The following is an 18,288-nucleotide window of genomic DNA, read 5'->3' as shown; positions in this document are numbered from 1 at the left end:
ATCTTATTCACGCAATCGCAAATTACTTTGTGCTGTGGGATAAAATTTACGGCCTGTGCAAGGCACGCTCGTCGAAAGCGCGACTTGGGTGAAACTTGCAAAGCAGACGATGTACCAATAGTGTGTTAGTGTGAATGGATACCTCTCGCTTTTGCAGAGCCGGGCACGTTCGAAATACTGGACTATTCGAAAAATCGAATAGTGGACATTGGAATTGTGAATCAAATTATTTGCGGAGGTACTATTCGATTGGTATTCGAATATTCCCAGTATTCGCACACCACTAGTTGTGAGCACTAAAAAAAAGCCTGCTTTGACAAAATATTGATCTTATGTGATGGCCGTTCGCACAGCAGGTTTTACACTTACATTTGCCATGCAACAGTGGTCTTATACCCCTGTCACATGCAAATCTAACATCATTCGGAACAAATGACATTACTTAGCTTTAAATGACATTTGGTTTAGCTTTGCAGGCCTACACAGTGAAGAAAATGTCATTTGATGATAGCAGGGATAATTCGCAAACTCGTGGAATTGCACGATACTAATTTAAATACATCTAAACTGCTTTTACACCTTTTAAATACTTGTAAAACAAAACAAATCAAACTTTTTTATGTGTAACAAAGGCTGTGAATAGTGACACCAGTAGGCATCACAAGCTGAGGCATTGTATTTAAGTAACAACATGTTGGAGCTTTGCAAAGGTGTTTGCTGCCTCCTTTTCAATGTAAAATAACAGTCAAAGGAAAATGCTGATTTTGTGGCAGTTTTTACTCACATTGTTCTTCAGTTTATCATTAACCTTCCTTGCTTGGTGACTTGCCGCTGCTGTCAAGGCCACTCACTCAGCTCGGAAGCTAATGCAAATGTGTTCCCCAAACTCAATCACCCGAGAAATGCCACTTGCATTGAACGTCATTCGATGTTCCTGCATGTGTAGCACCGACCTAATTATGTTCATTTGATTTGCCGTGTCACAGGGGTATTGGTTACTACTACAGTGGAACCCCGATAATACGACTTTCAAGAGACCGTGAGAAAGCATCGTATGACCAGGGTGTCGTATGACCAGGGTGTGGGTAAATGCCGGCATAGTAGACGGTCTCACGCGACAGGTGGGCCAACAACTTATTTAAGCTGCTATATTTAGCGCGTTCTCGTGTGATATGCGAACCTTTACCCCAAGTTTAAAATAAAGCAACGCCTATGTTGCACCCCCCTCCCCTATGGCGTCTGGCTAGCCCGTTCGGCAATTGCAGCGGGCTACATGACACCCGTGCGGTCCGGAGCTATTCATAGCCTGCCAGCCCCACGCCTTGCGCACACGAGAGAAGGCCGACGGTGTCGAGCAAATGGAGAGGGGAAAAAGCGAGTGCGAAACTCTTAAGGCCAAGTGAAACGAATGATAGTACAAGGCAGAGATGAACAAAAAACGGCATTGCAATATGTGGTGGAGACACCCTTTGAACGGTCCCGTGCTGTCGCTGTTGGGTCATAGTGGTCAACACATAGCTGTTTTCGTTTCCCACCAGACCCAGCAATGCGAAATAGATAAGATGATTCAAACTTCGCGAGTAAACTGTATTCCGGCGAAAATTATGCTGCAGTCTTGCTACAGTGACTTGCTGCGGCGGCCAGCAAGTGACTCGAAATGGCGGTGCCAACGGGTGTGTGTCTCCACTTTCGCGGCAGATGCGCGGGAATAGAGGCACTCTAGCAAAGAAAGGGGCAGAGTGACAATCGGGTTTGAAAGACACTGATAAGCAGAGGGCAGAGATATAGGGAGAAAGAGTGACGTGAGAGGAGAAACTTGGATCAAGCGGGCGGGGAAAGCGGCTGTTCGGTCATTGCCGTGGGTTTGCGTCATATGTGTTTTCGCGTTCGTCAACAGCTAGACGGAAGCTTCAAATTCACGGTCCACCTGCCACCTGAACTTCAACTTCTCACGGTTGGCGCATTGGCATACTGTTGCAGCGTGGGGCCGTTGCAGGTTAACTCCCGCTCCCTGCTTGCTTGCTTGCATCTGATCAGTAAGTGGTCTGGCCCGCCTGTGGACCTTAGACATCAAGCAGCGTGAAACGAGGGTTAAGAATAAAGAAGGTCGGGGCGAGGCACCGAAGCGGTGTAAAAGATGAGAAAAGCGCCGATTTATCTCCCCTAGGGTACGTCGTATGAAGCGGTTCGCGTGCACCCGAGCTTCATATCATCGGGGGTTGTAACGCATTGTTTCAATGAGGAGTTTGCTGGAACTGCGGTGATCCGTCGTAAGAAGCGGGTCGTCGTAAGTGCGGGGGACGTATCAGCGGGGTTCCACTGTATTTCAAAAGATTCACTTTGGGCAAAGTTAGTCCTAGTGCTCAAAGTTAGTCCTAGTACTCAATCGTCCGTGACAGGAGCTAGGGTGTAAAGCGTGCTTTGCGGCGCTTGTCTCGACCATCCCAGTTTTTTCTTTCAAAACATCCTCCCTTTTCGTTTTCTTTTCTTTTTTTTTCCCCCAAGACGAGGGTTTCTGGGAGCACGGCTTCACGCTCCTGTCTGTGGGAGACAGTGGCACCGCCTCGGAGGCTCCCTTCCTGGGCGAGTTTTTGGCCGACATCTTCACCAGTGCCAAGGCGGCCATGTTGCTCAAGGTCTGCAAGCCACAGGTGAGCAAAAGCTCTTTCTTTCAGTTCAGCTCTGCTGAGTCCAGTTGGTTCAATCCCGTGGGCGTCAATTTCCGCTTTTTAATTAAAGAGTTTCGTGATTGATGAAAACCTATTTCATACTGTTGAAGCTTCCCAGCTTGTTTTTTTATATCGTCTGTGGAGACAAAATACAGCCTTGTTCATTTCGACAGAACTAGCTTTTGATAACTCACGAAAGACGTTTTGCGATGGAAGTGTAGATTTTGTTCATGTGCAGTAAAACATCAATTTTTGACACTATCTCATCTTCTGTGTTCTGTGGTTCGCTTTGGGACGATGACTGCTGTCGCTTCTTCTTGGCTGTGTCGCCAGTGTTGTGTGAGACAACCCCAAACCTCCAGACTGCTTTGCAGTTAAAAAAAGCATAGTGTGCGCAGTACCAACAACAGTACGCACTGGTACTTCTATGTTTAGGTGTACTTTCATAACTTCCATTGTTTTCCTTACTATTCTGACAGCTATAAAACGAATATGCGTTACATTCAAGCTCAAAGAGCTCGTTCGGCAAGCTTATAAGGCCTGCCTAACTAGCGTTTGCTTTTGCCGCCCTCAAGCACAGCTGTGCATGTTACGTCATAGGTTCTGTTGCGGGAAATGAGCTAGTGGGTCGCATGGCCATTCCCTTTTTTCCTAATTATATAGCTTATTTGAGCGAAGTGTGTGTTAAAAGGTGTGTCAGTATGGTTCTAACGAGGCAATCTTTCGAATGAACCAAACTTGTGTTTTGTCTGCATGGCCCCTTTAATACCTCCATTGCAAATTGTTTGAAGTTTGTGAAAAAAAATTGGTCACATTGCTACTGGGACAAAGCAGACTTTTTAACGAACTGCGCATCTACTTTGTATCCATGGGCACTTTAAAGGGCAGGACGAGAATGTGTGAGAAAGTGAGATTAGGCCATCCATGTTTCTGCTTTTCTTTTTTTTGCTCGATATAGTGGCTCACCTTGCTCTGACATGCATTTAAAAGAAAAAGTGGGTTTTTTGTCACATCCTAAACTTGTGCAATGTGCAATATTGTGTTCATTCACGCAACTTCATTAACTTCTCTTTACTAAAAGTGGGAACATTGCAAATTCATTTTTATTTTTAATAATCTCCAGTTAGTACTTTTAAATTAACCACACGTGTAAAAAAAATTATATCGCTGCTCTCATCTTCTTACCCGAAGCACGTCACTATGTGCCACCGTAAAATGAAAATCCATTCCCTGCACTTTCTTCCTGTGTAATAAGGACCAGTGTAGCTGCCATGACTGTAGACTTGCTGGAGACTTTAAAACATTCAGCATAATTGTGAAGGCGTTTCGTAAGGGAGTTGCAACTTTAAAGGCTTGTAAAAAGCGTGCTGTATACCCTGAACAAAGTTTTGACCAGTGCTTGTCTGAGATAAGCTGAAGCCTCTACTGCTTCAAATGCACAGCCATTTCAGTGTGCTGCGAGTGCAAGTTTCAAATGGGTGCTAAAAAAATTGGCACTGGCTTTGGCTGTGGCTGTCTTTTTGCTTATTACTGCACCGTGGTGGCAGAGCCCAGTGCTGTGGGCGAAGCAGCCGCGTCCTACGCTGACCCTGGCCTTCGACCGGCAACAACTGGATGAGGTCAAAGCCTCGTCCGAGCGCTACGCCGACGCCATGGAGAAAGAGCTGGACTTGGGCCCTCTGCCCGAACTCTGCCTTGGACTTATCCCCAGCGTCGAAGGTGAGCACAGATTGGAGATTCCTCTGAAAGCAAGAATAGAGCGTGTGGGGATCCGCGTGATCCCCTTTCCTCCTCCCGCGAGCGCGATGTTCCCGTAGCTAGGCCCATTATGCCCACAAGCGCAAACAATCTACGAGCCAAGACCAACTCAGCCAGCACAGAATTCTATTGCAGATTGATTTGTATACACGGTTACAAGCTAAGAACAGCAACGGAGGTCGCCCCTGCGCCTTATCTATGCAACAGGTCCTTTGAAGCGCGCAAAGAGCCCGTTAGTGTAACTATTCTGGGAAGCACAAAGTAAAAGCACATGCAGAAAGGAAACTAGTGCCCACAATGTTCTTGCAACCGTAAATTTTTTAAGTCGAATTGAGAGAAGCTGATAATCTCACCCATTAGACACAACCTTCTTTGAAAGGCTGCGTATGTTGGCGTCACCGATTCATGCTTCAGTGTACTGTGGTACACTACATGTGGTATTGCTGCTCTCCGCTTGTACCCAACTATATATATGCTGTTGGGCCTAAGGACGCGAGCTCGATTTCCAGCCGCGGCGGCCGCTTTTCTGATGGAGGCGAAAAGCAAGAACGCCTGTGGGTTGGAGATTTCAGTGCGTGTTGAAGATCCCCAGGTGGTCAAAATTAGTCCGGAGCCGTCCACCACGGCGCTTCATCGCCTGTGAAGTGTCGGCGCGTTAAACCCCATAATCAATCAATACCGAACCATATATCTATCAATAACTGTCGGCTGTTTGTAAGGTATAGCGGACACTGACGGTGACTATCGTTTCGTAGCATCAGTGTCTTGGAGCACTTGCAGAATCCAGGGTAGCCATCGGGCCGTTTGCACAAAGTCATAATTTGTCTACACTTGTAGAGGGAAGAATGGTAAAAACAGCTGGCTTTTGGATGGTGGCAGGAACCGTGGAGTTGCTCGCGAAAATTTGCTCGACAGGAAACTGGCGCTGCAATTACCTGCCATCGTAGGAATTGCAGCAAGAGCAACGGATTCGGATTAGATTTGTGATTTGTTCGGCTTGGAACTCATTGGGAGATTGTTGCACAGTGGCTTTCAATGGGCTGATAAAAATGGCGGTGGTTATGGTATCAGATGATGGTGGTGGTGATGATGATGATGATTTGGCAGGCCTGGCTGAAAATTTCAAGAGCCTTTAGTCAATGGTTTTTAAAAGTGGCTAGAAGCCAAAATGGTCAAGTGTGAGACCGTAAACTGCGACGGTTCTAAGTGCAGTTCTGACTGGTCGACACACTTTATGTGCTGAATTACACCTCGATTGTCTGAATTTGCTGCACCCTGCATTTTTCTTTTTTGTAGGAATTTTGGTTAATTGTGTATTGCACCTAAGTGTCTAGGCAACATATTATTTTATATTTCAGCCAGTTGCTTTAGGTGTGTGGTAATGCTTATCATTCACCGTCATAGATCTTGAACGATGTTTCGAGACGTCTTAGAAGTTCGCTTCCCCTTTAAGAGTGATGGGCTTCAAGTGCCTTGAAACTTGCTGACAGAATTTTTGTCAGTAACTTCCCCTGGGCTGTCCTTGGTTAGTTTCTTCTCTATTTTATTCCGTGGCATTTATCAATGCTGGCGTACCACCCCAAAAAATAATAATAAGCAATCACGCTTAGAATCACTTTTTTAGGAATTAGAAATTTTTGCCAGCCCTTGCTGGCACAATCAGCACTTCATAGCTGCTTACATCATAAAGTAAAAAAACAATGCACAGCCAAAATGTGCAGTAATGTGAACATCTTCAACAGAACTCTGTCTGGTTGGGTTAAATTTGAGGAAGAGGCAAATACCCCAACCAAGGGCGTTTATTAAAAGCGGTCCCGCTTTTAATAAGCGCCCTTGGTTGGTGTATTTGGTTGGTGGTTGGTGTAATAAATAAACAGGAACTGCTTTTCATAAACGCCCTTGGTTGGTGTACTTCCCCCTTCCTTGATATGTACATTAGATTGCACTGCACAGATCGTACAGTTCAGACGTGGGGCTAAAACCTGTGCCGCTGCTTTGATTGTCTATTCAGAAAATCTGGTGACTTGCATTCTGTATGCTGAGTGATACTTTGTCCTCCTTTCCCTTTTTTACCAGTGCCGGACGAATGGATCAAGGCTCAAGAGGACCGAGCGGACGCCAAGAGCCGCCTCCTATACGCCATTCCTCGGTAAGCATCCCCACAGATCGAACCAGAAGGAAAAACCGGAGCTCTCATTACTGGTCCCGGTAGCACTTTTGCTTACCACTGTCTATTATAAAACCGAAAGCTTTCTCATTGGGACCAATGGCGTCCTGTCAAAAAACTACTGCATTTCCCCAGAGACAAATTCGCCGACCGAAAAGCTCTGATAAGGTCTCTACCCACGGCGCGCGCCTGGAAAATGTGCTTTCATTGCGCCAAAAAGGTTTGCTTGAAAGTCACGAAAAAGGGATTGTGCTAGATAAGACAATACACGCATCGATCATGAAGGAGTACAGTAGTATACCTTCGTCTCGTAAACCACTTATCGGTATACATTTAGATCGTTTGTAGATGCGTATACTACTTAGTGCAGGAAAAAGTCGTACGTGTTCGTTCTTCGTTTGCGATTTGGATGTTTGAATCAGGTTTGACAATTGATTGGACGCACTTTGAGCGAAAGTTGAATTGGACGCACTTTTAGCGAACGTTTTGACGCACCTTTGACAGTTTTGGTGTGGGAAAGCTTTCGCGCTTCTGTCAACTTTCTTTAGGTAGTGATGGTAAATTTATTTTTCTCATGGGAGGGAAGAGAATAAATGCGTTTATTTTCTGCTAGCCGTGTTCACCATTAGCTTCACTGCTTAAAGGGGAGCCATGAAGAGAAAATACAACTTCGTTTAATTTGGAAGAACTAGGATTCAGTATCTCACTCAGCTCCATTACAGCCCCAAAAGATGTTTTCTAAAAAAAAAAAAGCAAGAAGTATTTAAAAACTTTCAAATTTTGCGCCACAGGGACGTGTTATGAGCAAGAATGACGTCATACGGGCCAACAATAAAACATAATTTTCAGTGCATTAACTGCACGTTAGCATTCAAGTGATGCGGTCAAATGGACCTAGAGGCCCCATTACAGACGTCCAGTCATGTGTCGTCGCGACACGTCAGTTAGGCGGCCGCCAATCACGCAAAGAAGGTTCCGTGACGTCATAGAAAAGTTGCGGGAAATTGGCTAGGGGGTCGCGACGGCTTCACACGTTTTCTTTAATATCTCCGTTATTTGTTCGAAGATTGTGATGATATTGGTATCATTGTTATCGGGACTAAGCAGTCTTTCTAATAAACCCAACTTGCATTTTGTCTTCATGGCTTCTTTAAGCGGAAGCGATGTCAGAAAGGTTGGTCTCTTTTCTGCACTGTTTGAGCAAAGGTGGTGGTGACATTGTACATGCTGTGCATAACTGTGCAACTGTTTTCAAAGTTTAACATATCACACTTGATTTACGTCCTCTGTTTAATGCCAGTTTCAATCACTTGTTTGAAGCAAACATCACCTGCGATATGATAACGAGTTTAAAGCAGGTCCACCAAAATTGTGCGAGAAATTTAACCAATCAAGCTATGGTGAACAGATGGCAGAAAAGCTGGAATTGCTATTGGCCAGAAATTTGATGTGGCAATTTATTTTTCGCTGTTTCTTTTTTTTTTTTTTTTTTTTTTTGTCTAGAACAACTAATCGAACAAAAATATTCACTTTCCTGCTTCTGTTGTTTTGTTTTTTTTTTTTTAATGAAAGACCCAAGTTATGTATTTGATGCAAATAACTGCCATGAATTATTTTAAGTCAGCATTTTACAAGTGACTCCTCGTTTTTGGATCTTTTTAGCTGAACCACATTGCTTGCTGTAAAGACAATTTTCATGATGACGTACTTGTATTCTGCAAATCGCTCTCATCTCACAAAAACAAGTCTCGCAAAAAAATTTGTAGAATCTCGCAATAAGAAGGGTGCAAAAATGTAGCAGGTCACCCCCGTGAAACCTGATTTTCCCTATCGTATCATAGCAACCTGCTCACTTCACATTGTGTCTTTACATTTCTCAAGGAACTTCGCATAAGCTCAGAAGCTCACTTTTTTTACAGTTCCTTTTGTGGGGCCTTTCACAGTCTCCTCTGCCTTTTAGGGGGAAAGCTAATCTTAAGCTACAAAAACTTTTTGTTGTAGTTATGATGATTAAAACTGGGAGGCATATGTGGTTTGGCTTTCCGATTGTAGATATGAATTTGTTTTTGTGTAGAACAACCATTTTCGAATTTAATCATATTTTCAGATTTAATTCTGCGTCAGCTTTTTTGGGCCCGTAGAGACATAGCTGAACATGGTACCAGTGAACTGTGCACACGTCAAAGAGTGCGAGTGCAATAAGTCTAACGTAGTCCTTCTTTCAGTGTTGCAGCAGAAGTTAGGGCCATTTGAAATTCAGGTTTGAAAGACAGAACCAGTTTTCCCGTTTACCACTTTTCTAGTGCGAAAGTTCCAGGGGTTTCCCCAGGCATCGAATCAAGGGGGGGTGTCTCAATGGCTCTGGGGAGGGGGGGGGGGGTTCATGCACTAGAAAAGCTGTTTTTTTATCCCACTAGTTAAATAATAGACGTCTGTTAACCAAACACTCATCCCCGTGACGTACGTTTTTCCTTTTCTATATATATATATATATATATATATATATATATATATATATATATATATATATACAGAAATAAGGATTGGCAGTCAAGAAGACCTCGGAAAGCAAAGGGGAGGTTGTGGTAGGCCATTGAAACAGATCAAGAATTTGGAAAGAAAGAAAGAAAGCGAAGAAAAAATGCCCGCCAGGTGGGATCCGAACCCACGACCTCCAGAATACCGGTCTGGTGCGATAACCACTACGCTACCGGCGGGGCGATTTTCTCCCCCGCTTTCTGGGGTATTTATGTCAATGTAATTTTGCTCCTGTGCTTGGGGGTGGTAGCCAGCGCCACTCTGACTTCTCGGGGTGAAGGGGACCTTCTTTTTAATCCCCGCGCCGTGACTCGAGTGTCTACGACATGTCGAGAGTGGTCAACCAGCGTTGAACCCTCTTAAGCTTCCTATGGCACCAAGACTGCCAGAACAGAGGCCCTCGCTATGCATGTAGCGAATCAGAATAGGAAATGAGGGACTCGTAGAAACAACACAGAAATAAGGATTGGCAGTCAAGAAGACCTCGGAAAGCAAAGGGGAGGTTGTGGTAGGCCATTGAAACAGATCAAGAATTTGGAAAGAAAGAAAGAAAGCGAAGAAAAAATGCCCGCCAGGTGGGATCCGAACCCACGACCTCCAGAATACCGGTCTGGTGCGATAACCACTACGCTACCGGCGGGGCGATTTTCTCCCCCGCTTTCTGGGGTATTTATGTCAATGTAATTTTGCTCCTGTGCTTGGGGGTGGTAGCCAGCGCCACTCTGACTTCTCGGGGTGAAGGGGACCTTCTTTTTAATCCCCGCGCCGTGACTCGAGTGTCTACGACATGTCGAGAGTGGTCAACCAGCGTTGAACCCTCTTAAGCTTCCTATGGCACCAAGACTGCCAGAACAGAGGCCCTCGCTATGCATGTAGCGAATCAGAATAGGAAATGAGGGACTCGTAGAAACAACACAGAAATAAGGATTGGCAGTCAAGAAGACCTCGGAAAGCAAAGGGGAGGTTGTGGTAGGCCATTGAAACAGATCAAGAATTTGGAAAGAAAGAAAGAAAGCGAAGAAAAAATGCCCGCCAGGTGGGATCCGAACCCACGACCTCCAGAATACCGGTCTGGTGGGTTCGGTTCGGATCGTGGGTTCGGATCCCACCTGGCGGGCATTTTTTCTTCGCTTTCTTTCTTTCTTTCCAAATTCTTGATCTGTTTCAATGGCCTACCACAACCTCCCCTTTGCTTTCCGAGGTCTTCTTGACTGCCAATCCTTATTTCTGTGTTGTTTCTACGAGTCCCTCATTTCCTATTCTGATTCGCTATATATATATATATATATATATATATATATATATATATATATATATACACACACACACACACACACACACACACACACACACACACACACACACACCTGAGAGGCGGTGCTTTCTATTCAATCTAAGAAAAAAACAAATTTAGAGAAATTCATTTTTTACAATGAAAGGTCCGCATTCCGTTTTTTTTTTTTAATTTCTCGCCATTTTTCAACGTATGAGGACATTTTGAATTTGTTACCAGGGCCAGTGACGAAATTTGAGTTCTTGAAACAATGTTGAGGTAGTACACGAATTATGCAGCACTTATAAATCAGGCACCGATTGTACGCTCCCGATTTATTAAAACGCCAGGATTAGCTTCCGTAGCGCTTTTCGCTACTCCCTGGCTGGTAGCAATGTGCTCGCAGCAAGGTCAGCCTCAAACCACTTTTCCCCTTTCCTTTAAAAGGCTTTTTTGTGTGCACATACGAACTTGCCACGAGCTGTCTCAAAAAAGGAAATAAATACGTGCAACGCTAACAGCAAGCTTGGGGGGCGCACTTTTGTTTATTTTGCCCGAGGCTACTGCCAAGAGTAGCAGACGGGCAGCCCGCGCATGCGCAGATCGATACTGAAAAAGGTCCATACAAGGACTGACAAGAGTGAAATTTGGGGATTCAAGGGGGGGTGTCCAGAAAAACTAGGGGGGGTCTACACACCCCCTAGGGGGGGTGTAGGGAAATCACTGTGCGAAACTCAAACGAATGTAACAGCATGTAACAAAATATTGGGAACACCGGGCTTTCGTTATAACTGCGGCCGTTATAAGTGGGCTCGACTGTACCAAGAGCCGTGTGAACTGCCGTCTTTACTTGTACAGTAGAACCCCGATAATGCAGCTTTCAAGGGACCATGTGAAAGCGTTGTGTGACCGAGGTGTTGTATGATCGGGGCACGGTTAAATGCCGACCTAGTAGATGGTCTTACGCGACAGCTGGGCTAACAACTTATTTAACCTACTATATTTAGTGCGTTTTCGTGGAATATGCAATCTCCTGACTGAAATTTAAAGTTTCTGAAAATAAATTGCCTATTTTGTGCCCCCTCCCCTCTACGGGAGTCTACACTAACCCGCCAGCCTTGCACCGCGCACTACGCGACACCCGTGCCATCCGGCGCTATTTATAGCCCGCCAGCTCTGCACCCCGTGCACACGAGATAAGGTCAGGCAAATTGAGAGGGGAGAAGGTGAGAGTGTGAAACTGCCAAAGCTAAGCAAAATGAATAAGGCGGCGATGGAAAAGAGTTAACGAAGAAAGGAGCGAAGCGACTGCTGGAGCAACAATGCAGCTTTTAAAAGCATTGATGAGCTGAGAACAGAGAGAGGGGGGGAGAGAACGCCACAAAAGGAAGAAACTCGAATCGAGCGGGTGAGGAAAGCGGGTGTTGGGTTGCGTCGTATGTGTTTTCACGTTAATGGGCTCGATGGTAGCTTCGAATTCGTGGCTCCATGAAGCACTTTTATGGACTTTGATTTCTCGCGGTTGGCGCGTTAGCGTCCTGCTGCGGACCTTTGCACATAAAGCAGCGTCAAACGAAGGTTAAAAATAAAAAGAACACTGGTTTATCTCCGCCAGGGTCCATCGTATGAAGCAGGGCACGTTCACCCAAGCGTCGTATCATCAGGGTTTTTTATGCATTGTTACTATGGGGAGGTTGCCGGCACCCCGGTGATCTGTTGTAAGAAGCGGATCGTCAAAGTGGGTCATCGGGTCGGCGGGGGTCTTATCAGCAGGGTTCCACTGTATTAATAAACGAGAAGACGGTCTTTTAAAAATTGTGTGAGATTTCAATTTCGTTCTATTCAAGGGTGTCTGTAAATACTATCTCCTCTTACATTTGTTCGTGGCATATTTTGTGACGAAAAACACGGTTCATTAAAAAGAACACACTGAAATGCTTTCTTGAAACTGCTTTTTTTGTTCCACCACTTGTGTGATTTGTAGCTGTAAGTATCCCAAACTACTTCTTATTGTTTTTGTTTTTCATTTAATAACAGGGTACCAAAACAAAACTTATGGTAGTCAGAGCATTATTCTGCTCCTCAGCATGCTAGTTGATAATTTTAGTGCTTGAATTGTGCACAGAATAAATGATTTCCAAGGATTAGCGGATATAATCGAAACTGGTTAAATGTCATATTTTGAATCAACTATTTCAACAATTAAAACTTTTTATATTACCCTGAAACCTTCCCCAGATTAGTGTTTTGAGATTTGTATTTTATGTTGCTTTTTGCAATATGTGAAAAATGCTCCGCCCAACAGTGATTACATATTCATTGTCTAATTTACAGCCTAGTGACATCCCTTTTTCATTTTCTTAGGGTTAAATAATCTGCAAATACTCCTCGCTTCTTTTACCTTTTTTTTTTAATTAAGGTTTCTGTAAGTACTTTTTGCTCTCATATGTATTTTTATGTCAAAAATCGTGGGAAAACAAAACTATGGGCATAACATGACCGTACTGTAACGGTGCTCTTGGCACTGTTGACTGCATTGTTAATCAAAAAGTTGGTTTAAGGTTGAAAGCAGTGAGGTAATTGTAAGAACATTTCTAAAGTTAAATGTTTAAAAAAGCACAAAGGACATGAATATAACGAAATAATCACTTTTCATAATCACTTTTCGATAAGCGCATGGAGAGTGATGTGTATGACTAGCTTCAACCCAGAATTTGTTCTTACCAACTTACTACATTGCCATTTCTCATCATAATAGCAATGCTAGTTTTGTGCTATTTACCAGTTTCTCATTATAAAGACAAAAAAACTCTTTGTGCTAAACAAAAACAAAGAATATAGAATGTTTTTCATAGTTCAGTGAAGTAAAATGAGCAAAAAACTATCACAGCAGTCTGGAATTTACTGCTTTCTCATCACAAAGTACAAAACTACAAGCAGGGCACTGAAGAAATTCTCATCAGATGAACACAGGACTTTGTGACAACGAAACGCAAACATGATAAAGCGATAGCATTCTTTACGGACTCTCATTGTTACCACAGCGGTGAGGACCACTTAAAGGAGTACTGACTCGAAATTTGCGTGTTACGTTTTTTTTTTGCTGCTATGGGTGCCTATTAGCACACTAATCGTAGAATGACACATTAGATGGTCGATCGCAGCGTAAAAAATCATTTACGGCGTCATTTATTCGTGTCAGTTTCGGTTTCGACAAAACAAATGCCGAGCGGCCGCCATGACAGGAGGGTGCACGTGACGTCACCAGTTTTGCCGCACGCGCGCGCCCAGATCGGCCGAGGTGTTCACCATCCCGACATGCCCGGGCAGCTTGACGTCAGTCCAAAAACCATGACGTGATATACATAGCGTAGCAGCGCGTGCCGACCGCAGCCAGTGCGTCGGCTACGTCACGGGAGCCCCGATGTTGGCGGTTTCGGGCAAGGAGCAGATGATGTCATGCTGGCCTGCTCTGGGCTTTCTCGTGCGGGCAAGGATTAAAATGGATTTAAAATATGTTATACTGAACGGTTACTGTTGAAACTTGCTGGGAGATACCGCCTGATAAGAGGGAAGTGCTTTACATAGTTATCTCAGCTTTGAAATTTCGTGTCACTACTCCTTTAATAAGGGCCATAAACCATACAAACTGACGGAAGAAAGCGAAAACAGTTGTTTTTTTTAAGGTCCTCAAACTCGCCCCAAAAAACCAGTTTCCTTTCCTCACTCCAAGCACTAATTGGTCCATTCATACACAGCACACACAAACCATGAGGTGTCGTAACCACCATCATCATCATTACTTGCTCCTAACTTACATGACTGGATTGACGAGTGGGATCATGGTTCCGTCTCTTGTATCATCATGTTTTGCATCCTCGCTGATTCCTTCAAAGGAGGCACTAACCCTAAATTCTTCCATCTCTTTCTTCACACCCACTTTGCCGTTCAGGTCACCAAGTTCAAGCGGCGCCAAGTCGCTGCCTTCGCCTAGCACAGCCACTGCTCCCCGACTCGAAAGTTCAACCACGAGGACGACCGCACCCGACGAAACCAACAACAGGGAGCAGCGGGATGACTTGCTGTACTCGATTCCAACCGACACACACATGAAGATGAGTGGGAAGTCGACGGGGCGCGTGGTCGAAGAGACGGAGCAGATCTCCGGCCTGGGTCTCTTCTGCGAGGCGTCCGGAACGTACGGCAAGACCACCCAACGCAACCTCTTCGGTCATGCCTCTGACTCCCAGCTTCAAGGTATCCTTTACCCTGGAGTTCCTAGTCAGTCGTCGAGCGAGAAGCTTGAAGCAGAAGCAGAAACGGAGGCTGCAGGAGACGGGAAAGTCGAGGTCCCGCAAACAGTTGGTGAAGGCAAGTTGCATCCAGATTCAGCAGTCGAGTCGGCCTTAAACCCAAACAAGAGCAAAGGTGCGACGTCGGAGGATGTCAATGAAGTGGCGTCGGTGACAGTTTCTGACGTTTTGTTGGCACAAAGCGGACAACGGGAGAACTTATTTGCTCAGGAAGCGTCGTCTGCCGCTGGTGGCGATCACTTGTCTGCTCTCGCGGCAGGGCGGCTTTCTGATAAGGATGAAGAGGAAGATGATGGTGGAAGTGATGAAAGCGAAGCAGAGGGGGCAGGGGACAAGTCCCAAGAACTGTTGGACTGTGGTGACATGGGAGACGCGCTTGAAAACTGGATTGCACGGCGCCGCTCCAGCATTCTGCCGATAGTTGAGGAGGGTGGCGGAGATGTCAGCATCGTTGCTGATGAAGAAGGAGCAGAACTTCCCGTTTCTGCAGACCAGCCCTCTGGGTCCCAGTACATTGCTGAGCCTTACCCCACGTACTACGGCGTGATGAGTAAGTTTCCCCAAGCAACCTGGTCTTGCACTGGCTAAGGGGGAACACTGGTCTTGAGGACCTTTTTTTTTATTTTTAACCTATGTGCTTGATATTCGCACATTGAGTGTATTTTAACATCCTGAGCACAAATATGCAGTCAGTTTTCGTCTATGGGGTGTAAGTGTAGAGTCGTGCAACATGTTAATGCACTCCGTTTCGGGCAATTTCGTCATTATGTACCTACAGAATACTCGAATAGCTTTTATCCCTTCACGCTGTAGAAGGACCAGGGAGTGCAACTATACCACAGCAGTAATTTTAGCGTTGTTTCTGCGAACGCTGTAAACTCCATAAATGTCGGGTCATCAATTGCCAATGTTTTTGTAAAACTAGGTGCATAAAATCTTGTGCCAGGAAAAAGAAATTCTGTATTTTTGTAGTTTTATTGCACTGTTCTGTTCGTAAGCTTTCAAATGCAGCAAAAATGATACAAATCTGACCAGTACATCCCAAGATATTGTACCCGACAGCTGACCTCGTGGGAAAAAAAAATGGTTCTGAGAAAGCAGGGTACGAAGTGTGGAAACTTAGGCAAAAATGGTCATTTAGGCGACTTCAAAGGGTGACAGCTTTGTAAATACGTATGGTGCAGCAGGGTACGAAGTGTGGAAACTTAGGCAAAAATGGTCATTTAGGCGACTTCAAAGGGTGACAGCTTTGTAAATACTTATGGTGCAGCTATGATATTTTGCAGGTACATTCTTTGGGACGTGTAGACTGAAAATACAAGAAATTGATACAAGAAATTGACTTTTTGGCGAATCTTCAGTCCTCAAGACCAGTGTCCCTCCTTAAGTGTCTTAACATCTTTTGTGCAAACCTTGTTTGTTGGAGAGTCGTCTGTGCCACTCCTTGGCTCACTCCTGGAATAAGTATAATCGGTGCGACGCTTAACGGTAAAAAGTGAGACTAGTGGATTAGAAGAACAGGTCTGTCCGGGAAAATTTTCTGGCTAAAACATTTAAAACGAAAAAAAATGAAAATTGGGCCATACATGTTATGTGGAAGGTGGAACAGTAGGGGCAGGCAATCATGCAGTGAAGAACTAGCGTACAAGTATGCGCTGCCGAAGAATGACTTTGGATAGCAAAGGATTAGAATGGTTAGTGGGCACTGGGTAATCACGGTGGCAATGACGGTGGTTATCACAAAGGCGGCAGCAGCAACCACAGTGATGGTGACAAAGAAGCAAGATAATCCACTCTGCCCCACTGGAACCACAGTCTTCAGTGCACGCTGCCGTTGTATTGCTCATCTTATATCACAGGCTCTCTTTGAAATCAAATCCCCACTGGCACAGTTACTGCATCACATTAAACAAAAGAAAAAATATCTCTCCCATTGCCTAGTGTAGATGCAAAGTAGATTGCATGCAAATCGCCTCTATGGCGTAGCGCTTGTTCTAGTTTAGATCAAACGATGCAGTTGTATATAATAGCAGCTGTCAATGACATGTGCAACATTGCGTTGCAGTACATTCAAGACGTGCATCTGTTTCGGCTTTCTGTTTTAGCGCAAGAGCCACTGGCGTCTTCAAGACTGGCGTTTTTCTCACCTGGAAACTGCGACGGTAGCAGTGGTGACAGTGACAGCAATTACTCGTGGGACTGGAATAAGGTCAACGGACTGTGCCAATATCCTCTGGAAGTCGTCTTGAAGCGCTCCCTGCTTCCACCATTGATGGCTCAGTGAGTTCCACCTTGTCTCATCATAGCATTGGGCTGAATCGACATGCTTTCTTTTAACAAGGTGTTCACAGGATCGAAAACGCATGTTAGGTCATTAATGCGACGCATTATGTGCCCCATAAGGTGAAAACCTTCGCGTTATAGCACCAGATGGCCACAAATTTTGTGTACCTGTAATTAAAATGAAAAAAAAAGTCAAACCTTCTTTTTTAAGAGGAAGCTGTTTAAAATGCAAAGTTTTCTCTCATACAACTTAAGTCAAAGTCCAAAATCCAAACTGCTTCGTCTTTGTTGGAAGGGCGCAGTCGGATAGGTGTCGGTTACATTACGCGAGGTACCCAGGTTCAATTCCGACCACGGGAAGCGTTTTTTTTTCTTAATTAAGGTGCTTGGTGTGCCGTTGTGGAAACCCATAGTGTAAGTTGGCATTTCTGCGGTGCATTTTGGGCGTAACTATTGGATTTTGGACCTTGACTTTGGACTTTGAAGACGTCTTTCAACCACCTTTCGCTTCACCCACAATCATTGTCATCATCATCAGAGAAAGTTGGCTTTCCTGCAGTGCATTTTGGGCGTAACAATTTGGATTTTGGACTTTGACGTTGGACTTAAGAGACTTTGGCTTTCAACTACCTTTCACTTAGCCTTATTCGCGCTAAAAAACAGCGCAGAGACGAGGACGGAAGAATTGACAAACGAGAGCGCTGACGAACAACTGAAGTACGATTTATTACACGACATTAAATACACGGAGAACCACTAGCTGCAAGCATGCACCCATTCAAGGATAAGATATCACTCCAAATATGTAACAGAAGCTTACATCAAGGATAAAACAATCAGACTTGAAGTGTCAAGCTTGCTGTCTAGTACAAGTTAGATTCGACTGGCTAGATATGCTACACCTCTCGTTCCAAAAGGGCAATCGATGGCGTGCTCACCCATTGTTCCCCCCGAATGCCAATCAGTGAGGCCTCCAACATTTCCCGGGAGCGAGCGTCTGGATAGCACTTCGTCTTTCAATTTTGGGTGGCAATCACTTTTCTCGCATTTCTTGCAATGTATTTCTTACAAAAAAGGCATACTGCCATTCAACTCGGCCCACTCAAAAGTGGTAAAACGTGGCATTGCTGTTGCGGCTATAACGAACTCAGTAGTAAGATCCTGTCCACACACCATGACGAAGAGCTTAGGCACCCAAATCAAGAGACTTAGTGAAGCAGGATACCCAGTTCCTATGTTGCGTAGCTCCGCAGGAAACGTTCTGCAAAGAGTCAACACTAACATGGT

At 44.7% G+C, this 18,288-nt stretch overlaps 1 protein-coding gene across 2 annotated transcripts in view; it reads left to right on the top strand.

Annotated features, from left to right (window-relative positions):
* Grip163 (gamma-tubulin complex component 6) overlaps nucleotides 1-18,288 on the top strand; it is a 98,302-nt gene that overhangs the window by 35,291 nt on the left and 44,723 nt on the right. For both annotated transcript variants that reach the window (XM_077690091.1, XM_077690092.1), the window contains exons 15-19: nucleotides 2,506-2,651; nucleotides 4,217-4,388; nucleotides 6,504-6,576; nucleotides 14,358-15,268; nucleotides 16,824-16,998. In XM_077690091.1, coding sequence (XP_077546217.1) covers nucleotides 2,506-2,651; nucleotides 4,217-4,388; nucleotides 6,504-6,576; nucleotides 14,358-15,268; nucleotides 16,824-16,998 — 1,477 coding nt within the window. The remainder of the gene's footprint in view (nucleotides 1-2,505; nucleotides 2,652-4,216; nucleotides 4,389-6,503; nucleotides 6,577-14,357; nucleotides 15,269-16,823; nucleotides 16,999-18,288) is intronic.

Source organism: Haemaphysalis longicornis, unplaced genomic scaffold, assembly GCF_048455015.1.
Source record: "Haemaphysalis longicornis isolate Haplotype H1 unplaced genomic scaffold, Haemaphysalis longicornis Haplotype H1 scaffold_10, whole genome shotgun sequence".
In the NCBI taxonomy this organism is placed as follows: Eukaryota; Metazoa; Arthropoda; class Arachnida; order Ixodida; family Ixodidae; genus Haemaphysalis; species Haemaphysalis longicornis.
Note: the sequence above shows the minus strand (reverse complement) of the source record. Positions and strands in the feature narration are given on the sequence as shown.